This window comes from Siphateles boraxobius, unplaced genomic scaffold, assembly GCF_051911475.1.
Source record: "Siphateles boraxobius isolate OS27281-9 unplaced genomic scaffold, OSU_SipBor_1 18, whole genome shotgun sequence".
In the NCBI taxonomy this organism is placed as follows: Eukaryota; Metazoa; Chordata; class Actinopteri; order Cypriniformes; family Leuciscidae; genus Siphateles; species Siphateles boraxobius.
Window position 1 is genome coordinate 8,362,844 of NW_027508788.1, and position 19,901 is coordinate 8,382,744.

The window sequence follows — 19,901 nt, forward strand, 5'->3', positions numbered from 1 at the left end:
TAAGTCGTTTTTTAAAAAATAAATTCTTTATCATGCTCATTTTTAAAACACTATCTAGGATGATTTCAACAGCATTTAAATCAAGTCCATATTGACAAATGAGAGTATATATAAATACACACAGCCATTTCAAAGAATTAAAAATGTATTCATCAGAATAGTTTTATCACTTTAATGTTGAATTTGAAGTTTTAGATGTTTCAAAACAACATCTTAATCAAATCAATAAAGACAAATGAGTAATTATTATTATATAGTAGGCAAATATTCATCCTAATTTAGGTTTAAAAATGATTTTAAATTCACTTTTAAATGTTATAAATTAACATCCACATGTTAAAAAATAACAATAAATACCTGGTTTCACAGACAGGGCTTAGATTAAGCCAGAATTAGGCCTTAGTTCAATTAGGACATTTAAGTAGCTTTTATAAATGTGTCCTAGAAAAAAGAACTACATCTTGAGACAAAACAATGGCAGTGACATATTTTAAGATATGCTTTGGGTTAAAACACCTTAAACATGCATTTTAGTCTGTGACTTAGCTTAAGCCCTTGTCTGTGAAACCAGGTGACTGCATGTTAAAAAATAATACTAAAACATCATGTTTTAGTCCTGAGTCACACCGCTCTGTCAAATGCTGACGCTGTTGCTGATCGTATCAGGGCACATGTACGTGTAAGGCACTTGCAGCCCTGTGTTTCTGTCTTTGATGGACTCACTCAAAAAGGACAGCTCTGCTTGATAATCTCTGATCATTTTCTGTGGAGTCGTCTGGCAAAAGTAGTCCTCAGGGTATTGCCCAAGTGAAACCTGCATAAAAGATTAGAATGGATTTGTAGGGATTTGTGATTATTAACAACAAATGGGATAATCCAATCAGTTGAGTAGGAAACGCTCACTAAATCTGATGAAGGTTTGCTCAAGAGCCAAAAGACTGATACTAGATATGCAGAGGTGTTCATGTCAGGCAGAGTGTCCAGCAGGGCGTTTTTGTCTGAGCTTCCCTTAGATGTAGGAGGGGGTCTTTTTAGAGAGCCAGGGGCGTTGGGAAACCAACTTCCATAGTCAAACTAAGCAAAAACATTTTTTTTTAGATCGTTATACATACATGCACACATACACACACATATATATAAATATATATTAAGTAGAATCACTTTCAGTTTATTTTAAACTTACTAGTCCTGCTCTGAGGGCAGAATGTCGAGCTGAAACTGTGAAGACCACCATGGTTACAAATTTAATTATCTCCTCCACTGCACTAAAACACTGAGGTATTCCTAAAACGATGAAAAGGAAAAGATTGATGATGAAAAATATAATGACATCACAGCTATGGCCATATCACTTTACTTACCTGTGCTGCTCTTCTCAAGAAACCCATGAATGAAGATCTCCTTGATCCAGTCCTGGAGTTCAGTGTCCCGCTGCACATCACCGTCACTCTTGTAATAAAACTCCACCATGCTCCTTACAAAGCTAGAGATCGATACCAAAATCACCACTAAGTCATCTGATTTGTATTTGGCATACTGAAGAAGGCTTTCAATATGCCTTGAAAGAAACGTGATTATGCGAAAAATACTCATTTATGATGCCCCAGATCTTAAGTCCATCATCTCTGTAGAAGAAGTTGGGAATAGATTCCAGACCACGGTCACTGATGTCTTCAAGCAGGCAGAGAGAGCTGTAGGTCAGGTCTGAGAGCGCCTTCTTCATGAGATCCGTCATCCCTTCATCTCCAATACTGGTATTCTGAAGTGATAATGATTTGCAAGTTATTGTGTTCATTAAAAAATAAATGAAAATAAAAATGTCCTAAGTCAATACCTGAGTGACAGCACCCTTAGGACTGATAAGCCTGTCCCGAATAAGGGTGTTTATCTGGAGGGTATAACGTGTGTGTGGCATCAGCAACTATGAGAGAATCACAAATATGAAAATGAGTCATGATGATTTTAAAGAGGACCTATAAAGCTTTTTTACATTTTCAACTTTTTTTAGTGTGTAATGTTGCTGTTTGAGTGGTAATGGTAAGGGGCGTGAAATTTCCGAAACACGATCAAAGTTGTTGACCAATCAGAATACACTGGCCCAGCCGACCAATCAGAGCATATTACACTTTTCGCAAGGAGTGGCTTCAGAGATACAGGAAGGAAACAGAGCGTCACTGAAAGAGGGGGAAGAGTGGTACTGCAACAATATGAAAAATAAGTGCTTTGCCAAGAATGAAAAACTAATCTAGTAGACCCCAAAAACAACATCAAGACTTTGTAAAAGGGCATAATATGGCCTCTTTAATACATCAGATCTTGAGACTCTCTGTAAAGGTTTTGCTCATCCAGGTTATGGCAGAATCTCAGGTATTGTACTGATTTCTTTGAGCTGTAATGTATATTTCTTAGGTCCAAGTGTGTTAATACTCAAAAGTATTAAAAAAGGTCCTGTAAACAAATGAGCTGTGACTGACAGTATCTTGAGTACCTTATGAATTGGGTGAGCTGCCGAGAGGTTCCACACTGTAAAGGTCTCAGCCAACAGATGCGTGCGCAGATAGAAAGATGCCTGATGCTCAAGACACTCTGCGTTCCTCACATAGAGTTTGGCAAGCTGCCAATCATACTCGCAGTCGCTAGGCAGGAAAACTGGATTGTCGTCTGACGCCTTTTGCTGCAACTGACACAGCAATGACAGACCAAATGGGAATCACAGTAAATCATTTGCTGTGAAATTAACAATACATACTCAGCAAGGTTAAGAAAGCATAAACAATCTTCAAGGTTGGATTATTATTTTGTTTATCTTACTGTCACACTAAAACGAAAAAATGTAATCAGCATTTTTGTCTTGTTTCCAAGAGAAAATGTTTCAAAATCCTAAAAGCAAGATCAAATCTAAATTCAGATTAAATAAATTTAACTGTGTACATTTGTTAAATTTAATTATTTATTTATTTTAAAGGTGCTCTAAGCCATGTTGGGTGACGTCACTTCTTGTTGACGTTCGAAGTATTGTCAAACAAAATGGAGGCTAGCTCGACCCTCCCTCCTCCTCATCCGCGCACTAACCCCCCAAACCCTTCTTGTCGGTTATTGGCTGGAAAAGTTTGTTATGTTTCGTGGTGCGGGTTAGCCCAGTTTGTTTTTGTTGCTGTTTGTGGAGCCTGGGGTGTCTGAAGAGACAGGCAGCTAGCGGATAGTGAGGAGATGTTTGCTGTATGTGACAAAAAAATGTTTCGTCCTAAAAAACGCGTGACATCGCTTAGAGCACCTTTAAGTATATTACTTTGTATAATGCTTTGGAAAATAAGTTTTAAACAAAATCTTTTATCTAAAATTCTTATATTTATATATATTTTTAAACACATTTTAATCATTAACCTCACTAGATTTGTGTGAGAAAAAATAATAATATGGGGGCTAAGAAAAATAATCTTTAATCATATATACTTTTTAAAATACTGATTAAGAAAATCTTATTCTATATCGTTTCGTTTTCTTCAGGGAATTCCTGGTTGTAGTCGTATGTTTGTTTTTTAACCATATATATATGCCAGAATGAATACACATATTTTAAGATTTGGTCCAGTCCATTCTGGTACAGTCTTAAGTCAGTAAAACCCAGCAAATACCTGAAAAGCAATTGGCAGAAGTTTGCCTATTTGGTTCTTGTACAGCAGACACAGTGGAGCTGCAACATACTGCTGCTTCCCATTGATGACTTGAGACGGTAAATCTGCCAGTCTTTTATAGTCACATAAGAATATGTTTCCTTGCTGTTGGGTTAAAAAAAAATATTGATAGATTGTGTTGAGACATAACATTCATATTGAGAAAGCAAGAAAGCAGATTTGATATTGTTTTACCTTCATCTCTTGAGTAAGAGAAGTTCCACTCCCTAGAAAAGGCTGCACCATACCATCATTAACAGCAAAGTTCAGAGGAAGCTCAGTGCATCGGCGGAGCATCATTGGATTTGGGCCGTTTAGGAGCTGGTATCCAAAAAATTCATCATCCATCCAGTGCAGCTGCACATATTCTATTAAAAAATGGATTGCAATGACAAAACTGACAGATTATTTCAGTTTTACTGCACTCTGCATCTGATGTCAACATATCTGTGTAACGGATCACTTTAGCAGCTATCATACCAGAGATAGTGGTTCTGGATGACCAAAAGGCACTCTTCATGTCCTCCATTTGAACCCACTGATCAGGTTTTTTCACCAGTTTCTTCATTTTGATCTCACCCAGCCTTGAAGATAAATTCATCATTGGTGTAAAGAAGTGACCAGGCAGGATATACTAATAACTATAATAATAATAATACAACCCCATTTCCAGAAAAGTTGGGACATTTTGTAAAATGCAAGAAAATCAAGTGTGACCTTTGAGCCCTCACATGGCATTGCATGAGAGACCATCATGATACAGTGTTAAATATAGCCACCTGTGCTCAGGTAAATAAGTTGTCATTTCCTGCGAGTTCTCTGGGCCTAATCTCATCTTAGATGGTCCAAAAGACATGTGAAATGTCTGTGGTGGTCAGATGAGTCCACGTTTCAGATTGAATTAGGAAAAAATGGACATTGAGTTCTCAATCCCAATCCAGACTTTCATGAGTGACAGGTAAAAAAGCAAACATCTGTCATGGTATGGGGGTGCATCAGTGCAAAAATCAGACAAATGATGATCAAAAGAAAAAGAATCAGACAATGATGACCACAGACTGTTGAGTAGCTGTCTTGTATCTGGTGAGATTAGGCAAAAATTCCACGAAACTCCACAAAACACAAAAATTCCAAAACTGCAATTACAATCCTTAATTCCCAAACGATTAAAAAGTGTAAATAAAAGGAAACGTGATGATGTGACAGTGGTAACCATGCCTCTGCTCCAACTTTTTTTGAGTGTGATGCAGCCGTTAAAATCAAAATTGGCTGATTTTAAGTTGGTCAGTAAAAACATTGGAAGTCTTCTTCTTTTTACTTTGTCATTTAAAGCTCCAGTAGGTAGCTTTTGTAAACAAATATTTGTTAAAACTCTCATTATGTCCTGAAAGTAGAATATGAGACAGATAATCTGTGAAAAAAATCAAGCTCCTCTGGCTCCTCCCTGTGGTCCTACTGCCATTTGCAGAAATACAGCGCTCCTGGTCAGAAACAACCAATCAGAGCCAGGAGGACTGTCTTAGCAGTGTCAATCACGCTCGTGTACGCGCTGATCACCCCTCTCTTGCACAGCGCGAGCGCGTACCGCCGTTCGTGACTCTCCTGTTCAAACTCGTTCATCCAAATGAACGAATCTTTTTTCGAGTCATTTCGTTCATTCAACATTTGGATGAACGAGTTCGAACAGGATCACGAACGTGCATCACAGAACAGAGCAAGGCGAGCATTTGTGCTTATAAAACTTAAAGTTTTTTATTTATTTTTGAAATGACCGATCGTTTCACTAGATAAGACCCTTATTCATCGTCTGGTATCGTTTAAAACCCTTTGAAGCTGCGCTGAAACTGTCATCTGGTCCTCGAAACGTTTGTGTCCTATTGAAGTCCATTATATGGAGAAAAAGCCTGGAATGTTTTCATCAAAAACCTTCATTTCTTTTCGACTGAAGAAAGAAAGACATGGAAATCTTGGATGACATGGGGGTGAGTAAATTATCAGCAAAAGTTTTTTTTTAAAGTGAACTAATCCTTTGAACGTTATCTTAGTAGCTATAACTTATAGAAAGAGTGCAACCTTATAAAGTTACATGTATTGCAAAATACATAATGATTTGAGGACCAAGTTTGTAGTCAAAGTATGGGCAGGCCATAGTCAATGTAAAGCATATTGTTGATGTTTCGTCCCTATTAGTGAATGTTCCATAACTGTTTATAATCCACTGTCATCGGTGGTCCTGCTTACTAGCCTGCGCGTTCACGGCAGGCTCCGCTGTGGGGGAGGAGCTGTGGAGGGAGGGCTGTAGTGTAGCAGAGAGCAAGGGGGTTGGACCTGTAAGTTGTGCTTGTTCAAATTTTCAGGCTAAGTCAACATTTTCTCAAAACTCCCTACTGCAGCTTTAAGAGAAAAGAGAATGAACAAATCACAGATTCTTGATTCTTTTTGCATTTTACAAAATGTTCCAACTTTACTTGAAGACAGGGTTGTAGGTTAGTAGGAACCTTACGCAGTTGAGCTGTTGAAAGCTGAATCCATGTCTTTAGTGAAAGAGAAGCAGACCACTGAGGGAAGAGACAGGGGCTCCTGAAAACACGTACACTGTGGGAGACCGGTTTTAAACACCGTCCATCTCGAGGAAAAGCAAAGATACACAAACACATGTAACAATGAGGAGGGCAAATCAAATCTTGGTCGTGCAAACTTACTGGTACACTTGTTTGTTATGCTCCATCTCATGTTTTCTGTGCTCTTTCACTTGTGAATATTTTTCGTCATAGATTTTTGTAGCTGTCAGACAATATAAAAGTAACAGAAAGTTACTGAAGTCAAGTTCGACAGAAAATCCCAGTCAGAATAGACATACATTACAGTTTAAAAGTTGTAATGTTTTTGAAAGAAGTCTTCTATGCTCACCAAGGCTGCATTTATTTGAACAAAAAAAAGCTCAAAAGAACAACATTTATTTGGAACAGAAACCTTTTGTTACGTTATAAATGGTATTACTGTCACTTTTGATCAATTTAATGCATCCTTGCTGAATAAAAGTATTATTTCTTTTTTAGTCTTACTGACCCCAGACATTTGAATGGTATGTATGTAAAATATGAATGATCACTGCTTACAACAATGATATTTATCAATAATAGATATATATGCAAACCTTTGGCCTCTCGCAGCTCAATCACTTCCCCCTCTGCCATCCAGCGATAGCATGGGAAATGGATCACATCCTTCTCGGGGGTTCTTACTGTTACCAGAGAGCAGAACCAGTCATTCTCTGGCAAGAACATGAAATTATCTTTCTCCAGTCTGATAAGCAGCAGGTAGCCGATGGTGAACCTGGTTGTCACTTTGTACTTTACTTTCTAGGTAAAACAAACAAACAAACAAAAACAATACTACAGTTAGATAAGCTGATTGCTCATTTCAGATATTTATGTGCACATTTTAATTGTTTTAAATTTAAATTTTTGAATTTATATATCTCACCATCCCAGTCTTAAAATCTCTTCCAAAGCTGTCAAGCTTGGTTCGCGCACTCTCTCCATGTGTGCCAATTAGAGTAATGAATATTTTGTCAAAAGTGCCCGCGTGGGTCATGGAGCCTGTGGTAACCTCTACTTCATATATGGCTTCCATGGCTCTGAAAAGGAATACAGAGGTTTTGTACTTGCTCTTGATTTTTAGTCAAAATCATATTCTTATCCAGTATGCACTATTTGTTTTACATTACAATATAATAGTCTTAACATTTTACAATGCTTATACATTTTACATTAAGGGATAGTTCCCAAAAAAAAAAAATATATATATATATATATTAAAAAAAAAATATATATATATATATATATATATATATATATATATATATATATATATATATTCAAATTTACTCACCTTTATGTCGTCCAAAGCATAGGGTTCAAACCTGTTTTCTAATATAACTTCCATTTTCTGTGGTTAATGTAAAGATATTTTGAAAAGTGTTTTTGTCCATAATAGAAGTCAATTGTAACCAAAACGCTTTGGTTTTATCAACATTCTTCCAAACAACTCCTATCGTGTTCCACAGAAGAAAGTCAAGCGGGTTTGGAAAAACATAAGGGTACATTTTTAAAAAAAATATTCATTGGTGTTTTGTCCTTTAAGAAAAAAATAAATCAATAAATGTAAAGACAAAAAATCGAACTTGCTTTTTAGAATGTATCTCTGCTTTTACTGTCGTACACAGGACGAGAGCAGCAAACAGTATACACTTGCGTCGCGCCGCGACGACGACAAGTAGACGATGCGTCCGGCGTGGATTATAAGCATAAACCTCACTAAATGTAGTTCAGTGTAAAATTACAGTATATAATATATATATGTATATTTAGCATACCTTTTTAAAAAACGTACCTGAGGTAAATGTGCAAGCAGAGCCTGAGAGACAGTTGAAAGTCATATGAGGGAAGACCTAAAGCCCAGTAGCAGGACCCTGCCAAACTGGATTCTCCTATAGTGAAAAGCTCAGACATATCGAAATGAAATGAAACTAAAATAATACTGGTTGTAGCCTACCATAAAACAACATTCCTGCAGTGTTTATTTCCCAATCATTGCCTTCTGCTCAATTTAAAAAACACATTTCATGTAGGTGTTTTAGTTGTGCATGGTTTAAATGTTTTACAAATTCTTTGAAGCAGTAACTGTTTTTTTGGTTTCTTTGAACCCTACTTCTTGGAATTCAATTTGTGAATCATTGTTTGTAGCCTATAGCACCAAACATGCAGACTGCAGTTTGTTTGTATGAGATAAACCAACTCATAATCATCCTTGATCCTTCAATAATAGTTTATGTCAGGAAATAGTACCGGCAAAGACCAACAGCGACCAACAACTCCTTTTATTTTTGTCAAAGAGTATTGATCGACATAATGTAGGATAACCTCACTGTTGGGTGGAAAATCTGTACGCATTAGGCTTGACCATCATGATTGACACTTCAAACCAAGTTTATTTGTTATTACAGTGATGAAGATATATCCAGTTATACGCAGTCATAGTAATTATTGTTTCTTCTTTACGACATGTGCACAGTCATATTTGCCCCTGACCACCTTGAGTTTGACCCCTGGTAAGTCCTGTGTCCTCCCTCCTTTCACCAGCACCACATTGTGCTCCTGGAGGTTGTGTCCTTCCCCTGGGATGTACACGACAGCTTCTTGACCATTGGACAGACGTACTCGTGCACACTTGCGGTTTGCTGAGTTGGGTTTCTTTGGTTTCCTGATCATGGTCTTCAGAACTACAGCTTTGAGCTGTGGATGTCCAAAAGTGGCACTGATCTTTGGACGAGGTGGGGGAGGTTTGCCCCTACGGTGCATCTGATTGAGAGTGGCCATGGTTCTGGTGAAGACGGGTCCAGACCAAAAAAGTACAGATTGCGAAGCTGACAAAATAATATAGTAAAAGTGGCATCATTCATTTTAATTATTTCAAAACCATTTCAATTATTTATTTTAAAAGTGAATCAAATGATGCTGCAAAGACTCACCCTGCAAAACAGACGAGAGCATTGGTCTCAGACTTCCAAGAAAAGACATTCTTAACTCATCTGTCTGTATGAACAACTGCAAAATCAAATCATACGATGTGTATCATCTCAGTTTAACTGTGGAACATAATGAAACACACTCTAATAGAGTACAATTATTCTATTTATGTTTAATTTACCTGTATGTACGTTGCGTTAAAACAAAGTAGCGGACGTTTCTTATGTGCTAACTTTAGTTTTCAGTCAGAAGAGGAAAGAGGACGAATTATGTCACCCTAACACAGTTATGTTAGCGACATGCACGTCGCCATGTTGAAAATACGTCATCGACGCGGAGAAATGTTCTTCGATCCCAGACCAGTGACGAGCTCTATACTGAACCGCCTATCACTGCCATCTAGTGGATGGGTTTTCACGTTTACATGTCGTAAATCCGACCAATAATCACAATAATTTGTATTGGATTCCAGTGGCGATTGTGAAATATATTTTTATTTAGAAATACATTAAGAAGTGCAATTAATACAAAACGGCTTAATTAATACAATACATGATTTATATCATGCACACGTCTAATATTATGAATTATAAGCTATTTTTGAATACTATTTGTGGGGTTCAAAGAAAAAAATGTCTGTGGTGTGGAGGTTGTAAAAGAAAAAGGCTGAAGTTCTTGAAAAATATTTTTTTTTGTAATGCATGCATACGTTTATCATCTTTTATTTGTTTTCTTTTTCTTTTATTAAGCAGTGAAACAATTTTATTGTAAAATATAATTAAAATTTAAAATAAAATCATTAAACATTTATTTAACATTTCAAACATTAAACATTTCAGATTCAGCGTGTAACCAACACGTTGACATGCAGAAAACCATAAAACAGAGATGACCTCTTTATTTCCTCATGTTTTGTTCAGTTAAAATGACAGTTGTAGCCTAACATCCAACAAGGTAAAAAAAGAAAAGAAAAAAGGATGACATCTAGTCGAGAAGACTAGTAATAATGTTCACGTTAATCAGATATTGGTTGTGTCCGAAATCGCCCCTATAGGCCTACCCTCATATCAATATTGCATTTATTTCTAGAACCTAGTTCCAGTAGTGGGATTGAATGTGAGATTGAGTAAGTGTACTCAATAATGTCCACAATGGTTTCGGACACCCAAATGGCTGTTCCCTCAAATAGTGCCCTATTTAAAGTCTCTATGAAAAGTTTTTTGGCTGTTAGCATGAATATGTTAGCCTTACTGTTATCTATAAGCTAGTGTGCCCCAAAACAATGACATAATTCGCATTTAGAGGACCAAACCCAACGTTGAAAATGAAAATCAGGTTGATGTCAGAATTCAATGTCATCAATCATTGTCAATCAAGTCGTCAATCCGACTTTCATTTCCAACCAAAATGCAACCCCTGAAACTAAAATCATCCCCTGACTGACCTTACTGCTTTCTACTCAAGGACCTTGACAGAAATGTAGTGAAGTATATTGGTATTTCAAATGTAGTGAAGTTAAAGTAAAAAGTTTCCAGAAAAAAAATAATACTTAAGTAAAGTAGGCTACAGATAAGTGTAGCCTACTTAAGTACATGTACTCAAGTAAATGTACTTTGTTACTGTCCACCTCTGCAAATGAACTAACACCTTGTTGTTGACACTTGTCCATTCAGACTGCACAATTATGTGAAATATCACTGAGAATAAAATGTTGAAATTGCCTATTTTGTTTATTTTTGAAAATGAAGCATGTTCAACTGTATTGAATATGCATTTGTGTTGTCTTAAAAATCCTTGATTGAAAATTGCCTACTGCCTAATACTAATACTAAAAAATGCCTAATGTTGATGAAATAAAAGGCCACTTTAATGTACTTAAAGAGGCCTAAACTTTCATGTTTCTTAACACACTTGATTTGAGTGCAAAATTTTAATATTCAATGGTGTCCGTCAACATTACATTCATTTCGCACTAAAACTGGCCTATACAATTTGAAAGTATATTATGTCTGCAATAAGCAGGCTACTCTTTTTCTTTTCTTTTCTTTTCTTTTACGCTAATGTGTACATCTTTTTCACACTGACACCAAAATATTTAAAATATTTGTGTGTATATGTAACTATTATGCTAACTATACTATTAGCTATACTATTATGTAAGATTATGTTTAATATAAATATATTTGTTTTATTCATCAAAATGAGCATTTTTCAGAAATGAAAAGAGATAGTTTTAGAGAATAATTTGGTTATTTGTCTGTTATTAATAAGAGGTTAAATTTGCTGAAGAGAGAAACAGGGACATAATTAAAGCATTCTGTATTATTCCCAATAATGACCACTGAACGTCAGCATTGAGCAGTCTTTACAGCAGATACTACTGAAAAATCAAAAAGAGAGACATTAAATAAAAACTTGTTGGTGCAATGCAGATCATCGTGAGAGGTGGAAACCTGAGAATAATAATAATAATAATTTGTTACATTTATATTGCAGTTTTTTCGGCACTCAACGCGCTTTGGAAAGGAGGAATCTCCTCAACCGGCATCCACCTGTATGATGTGACAGCAGCCATATTGGTGGAGAGGAGACGGAGTCATGAAGCCAATCAGTGTATATGGGGATGATTAGAAGGCCATGACGATGGACAGAGGCCAATGGGCAAATTTGGCCAGAATGCCTGGTTACACCCCTTCTCTTTTTTCGAATGACATCCTGGGACTTTTTAATGACCACAGAGAGTCAGGACCTCAGTTTAATCTCACCCAAAGGACGGTGCTTTTTGACAGTAGTGTCCCCCGCCTGCTGGTCTCACTAACACCTCTTCCAGCTGGTTTTCCCAGGAGGTCTCCCATCCAGGTACTAACCAGGCTCAGCCCTGCTTATGGGCTGTAGGGTGATATGGCTTCTGGCTATGAGCATATGCCTGGGGATGAGGAAGCCGCTAAAGCTGCAATAACTTTTCAAAATAATTCTTATTTTAAAGCTTTTAGTTTTGTGTACTTTGCTAAATTTCTGCCAATATAGTTTAATAGTGAGACAATTGTTCTTTCTGATGTTGCACCATGGGATTAGAGCTTATGTTTTGTTCTTCTTTGAATAGTATACACAATGTAGGTGAGTGTTTTCATCGTATTTTCCAGAAAACAAGATGAGAGCATCTTCATTTTTGCATTTCCATTATGATTTAAGTGGGCCCAGGCTGTTTGTGTGGACATATCTCGAGGACGGGTGAAGAGCGAGAGAGCAGAGAAAGGAGAGACGAGTTAAAGAGGTAAGGGTGAGTCATATGGAGAGAGGGTCCTAATGAATGGGACGATATGAATGAATAAGCACAGATGTGTGAAAGAGAGAGGATGAAAATAAATCCAGCTGACTGATTGGAGGAGTGGGAGGAAAGCAGGATGAATAAGCACCTAGAAGTCCTTGTGCACCTTCCAAGCGCTCCCCATTCCCTCTTCTTCCTCCTCTTTTCAGTCCGGGGCTATTTTTATTCCTCTTCATTGCTGAAAGCACATCATTCTCACAAGGACAGGAAGACAAGACACGAAAGAATTTTATTCAGATGAAACTTGGGATGGAGGGTATTTCTGGACACGGGGGCGGTAAAGTTGGCCCTTGGTCCCGTGTGGGAGGGTCAGCGCCGCACCGGACGTCGGACTCAATGAAAAAGGTGCATAACTGAATAGTTGACAAGCAAACAATGGTTTAGAGGCACCGGAGGTGGAGATTGCGAAAGGAAGAAATCGCTTCCCCTGGCAACAAGAGATAAAATGGAAGAGATTGAAAGGCAGGAAAGGCCATATAGGGTATTATCATGAGCTTCCAGGTATAATGGGAAAGTGTAGGCTGACTATTCACTGTGCAGCATGTGTTCGGAGGACATATATGTGTGTGTGTGGGAGGCTGATTGTCTCCACTTCGCCTCTGAGTCAAGAGCATACGTCAGGAAAAACAGATAGCGCCTCATCATCTGCGTCAGTCGGTCCTGGGAAACCATGGCGACACACTAAAAAGGCAGTGAATGACAGGGGTGGGGGGAGGGAACAATGGAGGGGGCAGCAACAATGAACACACACAGATGAACCTCGCTTTGATGCATTTAATTGACTCTCATGTACATATTTTGAAAACAAGAGAGCATCGAATTCAAGGATATTCTTTGTGGAAACAAGAAAAGATGAGACATCGAATACATTCTTAAAAGTAATAAAGCTTCCAAAAGGGGAGTTTCACAGCAATGCCGTAGCATACCCAACCATTTTGGGTTCGCCAAAGAACCTTTTCTTAGTGTAATGAACCTTTTTTACACTCCAAGAATTTATTGTGCAATTTAAACTTTCAATGTATATTTAAGGTTCTGCACTGAACCACCGATGCCAATAAATAACCTTTATTTTTAAGAGTGTAAGCAAATCCTATAAAACATAACGTCTGGAAATCTCATAAAGGACAAAACATAAAGGAATACTGTTTATTATGAAGCATTTCTATGGTGTTCATACACTGACATAATGAAAAGCAAGTAGAAAGAGAGTACTGTAGGTAGGAATCAACCGTAGAACTCTACGATGACTTAAAACATACAATAGTTGTTATGCGGAGCGCCCAGCATTCAAACCGGAAAACAGGTCTAATCATTTCCGCTTTTCACTACCTTACACATATGCAGTGGTAGGTGATCTCTGAGGTAACTGTTAATTTTCGCTTATTATAATCAAATTCTTATTTCTGATCAAACATTAGTGTATTTGTTTTGATGAAAATATCACAGATGTTGAAAAATCAGAAACAGGAACATCCGAACAGCAGTTTTTGCTGAGTGCCGATCTGCTCTGTGTCGGGGAAAATTAACTTTGGGGTAAGTTTCCAGCAGTTCCCAAAGAATGAGTCACACTGGGCGATACGGGTCCGAATGTGGCGTGATAATTTCGTTATAGGGAGACACACCACTGTCTGCAGTCGGCATTTTATGCCTGAAGATATAATTGAAGGGGGTAGACACCGTTTGAAACCCGGGGTGATTCCGGTGTTGTTCGCCTTAAATCCCTTGTCTAACAGAGTAGTCGGGGCTCTGGACGTCCGTTTGGCAATATGGTGTACACCGTAAATGGACATTAGGGGTAGATCCTGTAAACACCAGAAGGTCGCCATTTCTACGTTTTGTTTACCTCAGTAGCTGACGGCCGGAAGTAGTTAAATCTGTTTTGTAGAACCCGGAAGAATGTTGCGCATAACCCGCATTGTGATTCATAAACAGGTTCTTTCCGTAAAACACAGTCTTCACTATAAGTGAATACAAAGCGGCACTTGGTAAAATTGCCTTTGTTAAGTACTTTTCCCCAAAGTGACAGTCCAATATGAATAGGATGCATGTTCATGGGACTTTATGATATTGAAATATAAACATAAATAAATATTTTCAACACATTTTGATTTAACTCTAACACATTATCCCAGAAAATTGCTTTGTAAAAGATGACAATATGCCATACTTCATCGAATAAGTCACAGACTTATGTTAAAACATGTGATCACTGGTTCCATCTGTAAGAAAAGACAGAAAAAGAACAATTTAGAAACATTGAGACACATTGAACATCATGCTGGAATCACAAAAAGGTCATAATTTCTCACCTTGGTAGAAGATCTGTTGTCCACCTTGATGAGGGAGTTGATACAACTCATCTTGTTGCCTCTCGGCAGGAGTCATCGGGGCGACTACCCCAAACACAGGTTCCATGGCGACCAGCTCCTCTAAGAGGGACTGGGCACAAGGCAGAGCAGGGGTGAGGGCAGGAAGGGCTGGATCTGTGGTGGACCCTGGGGAGAACATCATCTCCACGTCCTCTTCGGGTCTCTCTGCTTCCTGCGGCCCACCCCCGCCCATGCAATTATGGTGCGTCGACTGGACGCTACAGAAGTGGTGTACGCCGTTCAAAGTCACAGCCTCCTCCTGCGCGTGGACAGGGGAGCGCTGAGCGTAGGACGGCGCCGATGAGCAAGGTGAGGGAGGTACGGGGGAGGTGGATGGCAGATTTGGAAGAGGGATGCCATCTACTGCTTTCTCCTCAAACATAAAGACATCAATGTGAGCCAGTGAGGAGTTTGGGCCCTCACACGATGCGTGATGAGGGGGAGCCAAAGTGCTTTGTGGGTGGCTGTGACAGAAACCTTCAGCTAAAGTGCTAATATACTGAGCCAATAGCAAGATCTCCATTCTCTCTCTTTCAGTATCCTCTTCCCGAGGGAAGAAACTCAAACAGGCCTTTTTGGTGGGCGAGGCCTCTGGGGTTAAAAGGCCTTCGGGGAGGGCGTTGAATGGGAAATGGGGGACGTCTACGTAAAGAGGTCCCCTGATCTCTGGCAGTGCCATGAGAATGCATTCATCACTGCCTGGGCTGTCTGGAGTAGGAGGCAGCGTTTCATAAAGACGTTTTCGGCAGTGTTGAGCGGGACCAATGCTGGCGGAGTTGGACGCCGAGTTTATAGACTGCCTCGCTTGACCTGATTTGTTATTGTCTGATTTAAAAGTCTCATCACCAAACATGAAAGTTTCCCCTCCGAGTCTTGGGGTGTAAGGGGGCGTGCAAATAAACTCCTCTGAGCTTTGGCGCTTAGGAGGAGTTTTGAATGGAGGAAGGGGCGATGGGGCAACATGGGAATGGGGGACTGTAGAAAGACTTGGGATGTTGATGTTGCTGAGATGTTCAGGGAATACAGATACAGTCATGGCTGAGCTCCACATCTGGTGACCGCCATGCAGTTGCAGGTGGCTCTCTTCGTCCTGAGAAAAGCCCTGAAGGGGGTCGAGTGCCATGCTGGATGGGGCAGAAGTACTGGGGAGCTCTTCTGAGGAGCTCCGTCCAGAAGTGTTGAAGCTGAAGTCGAAGGACTGGGAGGACAGGCCACTGCTGCTGGGTGTGAAGACCTGGTCTGGGCTGGACAGAGGGTCAGAGATCTGCCGTGCCTCCTGGTACAGGAGGGCCAGCTGGTTCTGCTCTGAGTACAACTGCTGACGCACTGACCAGGCTTCAGACTCACTGAGGGATGAGTAGAGAAAATGACAGATTGTTATGATTATTCATAGTATGCTATTATTTTATGAATTCATAGCATGTTTTTATATAAATGTTAAAACAGTTTAAATATTTATTAGAATTACTGTTATAATAAATTATAGTTTTAATATATTTAATAAAATATCAGTAATAAGATAGTATAAAAACATCTTAGGTATTTTAATAAAATTGAATAATAATAATAATAAATAATAAATCCATTATTACTATTGTAATATAAAAATATACAAATAATGATAATAATATTAATTATTTTTATTTTATTAATAATAATTAATAATTATTATTATCACTATTACTTAACGATGATAATATTAACTAAAATTATAAATATAATTGTTTTTATTCTACAGTACATTAAACACTGGTAGCCTTTATACCTTATGACGTAGTTGTGGCTGTTTATTGGATATTCTCCAGTCTCCAGATGAAGAACAATGTAAAGCCAGACCCAAGTGTGGTCTGATGCCTCTACCTGGACCACCATCTCCACTTGCCTCTCTCCACCCTCGTGTACTGAAAAAGGACACAAAGACCAATTAATAAACCACATTTACTAGACCAGCTTTTTGATATATGCTATAAACTTTTAAATAGTGAGAGATAAAGTTAAGTACTCACACAAGGCGCAGTGTTGTGCAGAGGCATGAGAGAGATCACGAGGATGAATCAAACTGTACCACGAGCGAGAGCGCAGAGTCTCTATGTCATAACCAAGGTACACGCTTACACTGTCAGAGAGAGAAATACAACGCCATCATTCCCTTACTCTCAAATGCATATTCATCATATACCGACAGGGACATTTACTGTACCTGTCCTGAGCAGCATGGATTCTCATGTCCCGGCTGTGCTGAGACTGGAAACAGGAAAGGAGGAAAGACTGCTCAGCAGGAGGGGTGGGGAGAGGATTCCTAGCTGAAGAAACCTGAGGGACACTGGACTCCAGTGGGGAGCAAAAACACACCCACACTGGATTGGATGTCCAGTAGGACGATGTGTGGCATGGAGGTGGCAGACAGCGTGCCCGAACCAACGCCAGTTGGTTCCTTGATCCTTGCCTCCTTACAAACTTCGAAGTGCTGAAACGGCAGCGAAAGAGCCGGTCTGGACAAAAAAGTTACGAGAAGAGTGAAAATTATTATTATTTTACCAATTACATTCATTTCAACTTCTTTATGTTGGAATGAGGTGTCAAACCAACAGTGAAAATTACCTCTGTCAGTTGTGGTGATCGGGACAAGGTTGCCCCTCATGATAAAGTGGTCGGCTGGGTCTATAATGTCATACACGCTGTCACTCTGAGCCACCAGATCCACCTGAATAAAGCAGGAATCATTTTAAAATGTTCAACATGCACCTAACAAATTGTCATGTTGATTTTAAAAATGGCATTGATATTACTTACCATGGAATGGCCGAGGTGCTCTGCCACGTTATCCGACAGATGTAGGAGTTTTCCTTCACTCGTCAGCACTAGGAGAAAGCCTGGTAGTGTGCGAAGCAGATCCGAGAGTTCCGGCAAAGACAGGGCGCTTCCGCTCATGTCGTGACCTGCTGCCACTGATAAAGACAAAACAAAGTTTAAAGATAAAACATAAAGATACTATATTATAATATGTGCATTGTGAAAAAAAACTCAAGCAATTAGAAAGCATTCTAATGCAGCATTCACACAAATAGCTCAACATCAGCACCACAGACAGAGACTAGCTACTTTCAGAACTATGGACAGGGGCAGAGATTCCTCAGATATCACTTAAACTTCAGATCTGCTCTAAACTCGTACAAATTAAGGGGTTAAAATGGTTTTACAGCTTGATTCTGTAGAAACAGCTTTTATGGTACCTAGTTCTTTAGAAAACCATGTAACGGTGCTTTCAAGAGACTTAAAACTAACATCAAGAATTTTTCTAAAAAAAAAAAAAACAAGAACCCTAAGTTTTAAGTTAACCCTACCTTGAGAGAAAAAGATGGACTTTCTTGTGTAAATGCAGGCTAGGGACATGATGTGAAGATAGGAAAGACGAGCTTTGTCGGCATCGGAGATGGGCAGTAGATCTTTCAAGTTTCGAATTTCTGCGTTGATTTGGTCCCTCCGAGCCTTTGATGCTCCTTTAGTGGACCGGTACATTTTCTCGCGTCCAAAGAATCGTTGGAATGGACGAATATTTTGGGTGGAAACTGCATGCAGTTAGAGCTACTCAGTCATCACTAGGGGCAAACGCCACTTCTTCTAAGTTTTGGAGCATAAACCAAACTACCAAGTAAACATATTTTCTTTGCTCATATATCCTCTATCGTCTCTTAAGTTTTACTGTTGTTGTGCTATGGATCTCTCTCTCTCTCGCTCGCTCGCTCGCTTTCGCGTGAAGCTTCTGATGGAAACATTGCCTCCAGGTCCCTTATATAGAGCGCGCGCCTGAAGAAATGATGGGAGGGGGCGTGCATAAATGGATCTGAATCTGATCGCCAAGTATCTCTGCATTTTGCTGCTGTAATGGTGACGTAGGATAAATATGGGGTCCCTTTTAACGCGCAGAGCCAGATTTGGACAAATCTAAACGGAGGCAGTGGTCCAAAACTCTCCACCCTGTTGCGCGCTCAGAGCAGGTGCATCTGGCCGCGAGCTGCTGTAACTGAAACTTGCTGCTAAGGTTTGAGGAAAATGCTGCTAATTCAGACCGGGATTAGGAAAGTAGTATATCTCGTGTAAATAAATTTTAGTGAATTAAAATTAGATGCGACTGTGACCGCTCCTTCATCAACGCAATTAGCCTAGGCAGATAACTCCATCAAAAACTCCCATGCAATGAAAATAGAAAACAAACAATAACTACAATTAATAAAATATATGTTTTAACCCACGACTGTCCCACACGCAACATGACCATTCAAATTAATTTGTACAGCAATTACAGTTAAACGGATCACGATAATAGTATACTGAAGTCTATTTGTCATAAAAACATTAAAATATAAGACAATATCTGTTGGAATTATATATATATATATATATATATATATATATATGTGTGTGTGTGTGTGTGTGTGTGTGTGTGTGTGTGTGTGTGTGTGTGTGTGTGTATATATATATATATGTATATGTATATATATTTATATATATATATATATGTATATATATATATATGTATATATATATATATATATATGTATATATATATATATATATATATATATATATATATATATATATATATAGTTTATTTTGTTACTAGGGTTTATTGTTGTATTTTTGTAATGTTGATGTTTATAAAAAATATTATTTCTTTAACCATTCGAAATCATGCAACAGGGTTGACATGGTAAGATCGCCCCCATAGCCTACTGACAAACAAAGGTAATATAAAAAACAAAGTTATAAAAAAATGTTTTATACAAACCAATAAAAATGGTTAGTAATAGAGCAAAACATTGTATATACAATGTGTTTTAAAACTCGTGTGATAATCATTTCATATTTGAAAACTCACTTGAAATGCAACGTATGCTCAATGTTCAGAGAATGAACGGTTTGAAGGACACTTGTCTGGTTTTATAGTTTCTCCTTTATGTTAATGTTTATTTTAAAACCAAAAGAAGCAAGGTCCTCA

The 19,901-nt window shown here is 38.5% G+C and overlaps 3 protein-coding genes across 4 annotated transcripts; all 3 read right to left on the reverse strand.

The window, feature by feature from the left end:
• Positions 1-4: 4 nt before the first annotated feature.
• Positions 5-8,152, reverse strand: LOC143740991 (hydroperoxide isomerase ALOXE3). Of its 2 annotated transcripts, none has more exons than XM_077233222.1 (15): positions 8,070-8,152; positions 7,161-7,314; positions 6,832-7,036; positions 6,377-6,458; positions 6,178-6,300; positions 4,155-4,258; positions 3,870-4,042; positions 3,636-3,779; positions 2,489-2,680; positions 1,835-1,921; positions 1,590-1,759; positions 1,362-1,483; positions 1,184-1,284; positions 904-1,074; positions 5-814 (listed from the first exon to the last, which is right to left on the reverse strand). In XM_077233222.1, exons 2-15 carry the CDS (start codon positions 7,308-7,310, stop codon positions 635-637), a joined length of 2,004 nt encoding a protein of 667 aa, XP_077089337.1. In that variant the 5' UTR covers positions 7,311-7,314; positions 8,070-8,152; the 3' UTR covers positions 5-634. The 2 variants fall into 2 exon arrangements, with proteins under 2 accessions (XP_077089337.1, XP_077089336.1); XM_077233221.1 differs by having other exon boundaries at positions 7,569-8,095.
• Positions 8,153-8,647: 495 nt separating this feature from the next.
• mrps12 (mitochondrial ribosomal protein S12) lies at positions 8,648-9,532 on the reverse strand. Its single transcript, XM_077232709.1, has 3 exons — positions 9,387-9,532; positions 9,208-9,283; positions 8,648-9,102 (listed from the first exon to the last, which is right to left on the reverse strand). The coding sequence occupies exons 2-3, from the start codon at positions 9,254-9,256 to the stop codon at positions 8,720-8,722; spliced, it is 432 nt and encodes a 143-aa protein (XP_077088824.1). The 5' UTR covers positions 9,257-9,283; positions 9,387-9,532; the 3' UTR covers positions 8,648-8,719.
• A 4,133-nt stretch (positions 9,533-13,665) lies between these two features.
• Positions 13,666-18,771, reverse strand: npas4b (neuronal PAS domain protein 4b). The gene is made up of 8 exons (XM_077232710.1): positions 18,247-18,771; positions 17,696-17,850; positions 17,504-17,606; positions 17,103-17,394; positions 16,909-17,018; positions 16,668-16,803; positions 14,843-16,248; positions 13,666-14,752 (listed from the first exon to the last, which is right to left on the reverse strand). The coding sequence occupies exons 1-8, from the start codon at positions 18,419-18,421 to the stop codon at positions 14,727-14,729; spliced, it is 2,403 nt and encodes an 800-aa protein (XP_077088825.1). The 5' UTR covers positions 18,422-18,771; the 3' UTR covers positions 13,666-14,726.
• Positions 18,772-19,901: the final 1,130 nt, after the last annotated feature.

What these genes read in the sequence shown, in the direction of transcription:
- LOC143740991 (XM_077233222.1), bottom strand. Translation starts at nt 7,310, where the DNA reads ATGGAAGCCATATATGAAGTAGAGGTTACCACAGGCTCCATGACCCAC. An exon ending in TGAGCTGCGAGAGGCCAAAG is followed by an intron (nt 6,459 to 6,831) that starts GTTTGCATATAT and finishes ATTGTCTGACAG; the next exon opens with CTACAAAAATCTATGACGAA. An exon ending in CATAACAAACAAGTGTACCA is followed by an intron (nt 6,301 to 6,376) that starts GTAAGTTTGCAC and finishes CTTTTCCTCGAG; the next exon opens with ATGGACGGTGTTTAAAACCG.
- mrps12 (XM_077232709.1), bottom strand. Translation starts at nt 9,256, where the DNA reads ATGTCTTTTCTTGGAAGTCTGAGACCAATGCTCTCGTCTGTTTTGCAG. An exon ending in GCTCTCGTCTGTTTTGCAGG is followed by an intron (nt 9,103 to 9,207) that starts GTGAGTCTTTGC and finishes TTATTTTGTCAG; the next exon opens with CTTCGCAATCTGTACTTTTT.
- npas4b (XM_077232710.1), bottom strand. Translation starts at nt 18,421, where the DNA reads ATGTACCGGTCCACTAAAGGAGCATCAAAGGCTCGGAGGGACCAAATC. An exon ending in GATCACCACAACTGACAGAG is followed by an intron (nt 17,395 to 17,503) that starts GTAATTTTCACT and finishes TTTTTTGTCCAG; the next exon opens with ACCGGCTCTTTCGCTGCCGT. An exon ending in ACAACAGATCTTCTACCAAG is followed by an intron (nt 14,753 to 14,842) that starts GTGAGAAATTAT and finishes CTTTTCTTACAG; the next exon opens with ATGGAACCAGTGATCACATG.